Consider the following 1,563-nt stretch of genomic DNA (forward strand, 5'->3'; position numbering starts at 1 on the left):
CATTGCCCATGGCGCAGGAACTTGCAGAGCAACCTGGCCTAGATCCTAGGCAGGTGGTCACACCCCTCATTGCACCAAAGCTTGAAGAGCTACTATATGAATATAATATATATGAAGAATGGGGACATATGATATTCAACATCAAGGAAGGCTTTGACGTAGGAGTCAGAGAAACACCGAAAACAACACTAACCTTTCAAGAACCACGCATCTTCACAACTCAACAGTGACATCATAGACCAATATATAATCAGTGAGCAGAATGCTGGGTGTTACTCTTGTGCCTACTCAATCTTGGAACTAGAATCCTTAATCAGCCCTTTTTGCACATCACCACTCGGCCTTGTACCAAAGCCACACTCTATGAAATTCAGACTCGTTCAAGACATGTCATACCCACGCAACAACCCCGAGAATCCCTCCGTCAACACAGGCATAGACCCAGACTCATTCCCAACAGAATGGGGCACATTCGACAGTGTAGTAGAGTTAATTCTCTTGCTACCAGACGGATGCGTCACAGCAACGTTCGACATTGCATCAGCATACCGGATTATACCCATTCACCCCAGCCAACAATGGGCCCTATGCATTCTATGGCGCAATCGTGTTTACGTTGATCGCACCCTTATGTTCAGTTTAAGCTCAAGCACAGGAGTCTTCAGCTCAGTAGCAGACATGTTAGTGGCCATATACGAGAAGGCCAGGTTCGGCCCAATTCAAAAATGGGTAGATGACTTCTTTGTCATCCGCCTCCCGCACCAGGATTGGATGGAAGAAGATTTCATCAGGTTGTCAGCCATCTTTGGAGTACTGTGGAGCTTAGAGAAACTGCAGACCTTCACAGCAATCCAACATTATATCGGATTCGACTGGGACTTATCACGAAGAACAGTCTCACTCCCAGAAGAGAAAATGGAGAAAACCTTAGCACTGATGCAATCATGGCTTGCAAAGGGCGCACATTTCACGGCAAACGAAGAAGCAAGCTTGCACGGCAAGCTAGTACATATATCATCAATATTCCCACTAATTCGCCCCTTCCTTCGCTCAGTGGCCCTTTTCGCCAACAAGTTCAAATCACGACAAGTGTGACTCCACATATTGAGTGCGCTAACTGCCAATTTACAGTGGGCAATGGAAATCCTGTCAGTCTTGCCACACGAAAGGCTTCTGCACACCCAGCATCCAATTGACCTCCATTGGTGGGGCAACATGAGTACGTCTTTTGGAGTAGGCGTCGTAATCGGCCAGCATTGGGCGGCATGGAAATGGAGCTGGGTTTGAGGCTGGTCCTCCATCTGTGGCTATCTGAGCAAGCTGACGTGAGAGGCCAGTCCATTCTAGTCCATTCAGACAATGCTAGAGTAGTCATGGCGATAAACAAGGGCCGCTCACGCAACCAGTCAATGAACATTGTCCTCAAAGAGATCTATTTGCTGCAGGTAAGACCAGCAGGCATGATTCTCGACAAGCTTACTTATCTTGCCATAGGCGCACCATGGCATCCACCTCAAGATCGAGCATGTACCCAGTGTAGGAAGCCGATCGCTACTGAGCTAG

At 47.7% G+C, this 1,563-nt stretch overlaps 1 protein-coding gene across 1 annotated transcript; it reads left to right on the forward strand.

Moving 5' to 3' along the window:
- Positions 1-201: 201 nt before the first annotated feature.
- EDB91DRAFT_1026978 (uncharacterized protein) lies at positions 202-387 on the forward strand (the record flags this gene model as incomplete). Its single annotated transcript, XM_041312651.1, has 1 exon — positions 202-387. A coding segment is annotated over one exon (186 nt), but the record flags the coding sequence as incomplete, so codon positions are not given.
- Positions 388-1,563: the final 1,176 nt, after the last annotated feature.

The sequence above is a fragment of the Suillus paluster genome (assembly GCF_016628075.1).
Source record: "Suillus paluster strain FC165 chromosome Unknown EDB91scaffold_22, whole genome shotgun sequence".
Classification (NCBI taxonomy): Eukaryota; Fungi; Basidiomycota; class Agaricomycetes; order Boletales; family Suillaceae; genus Suillus; species Suillus paluster.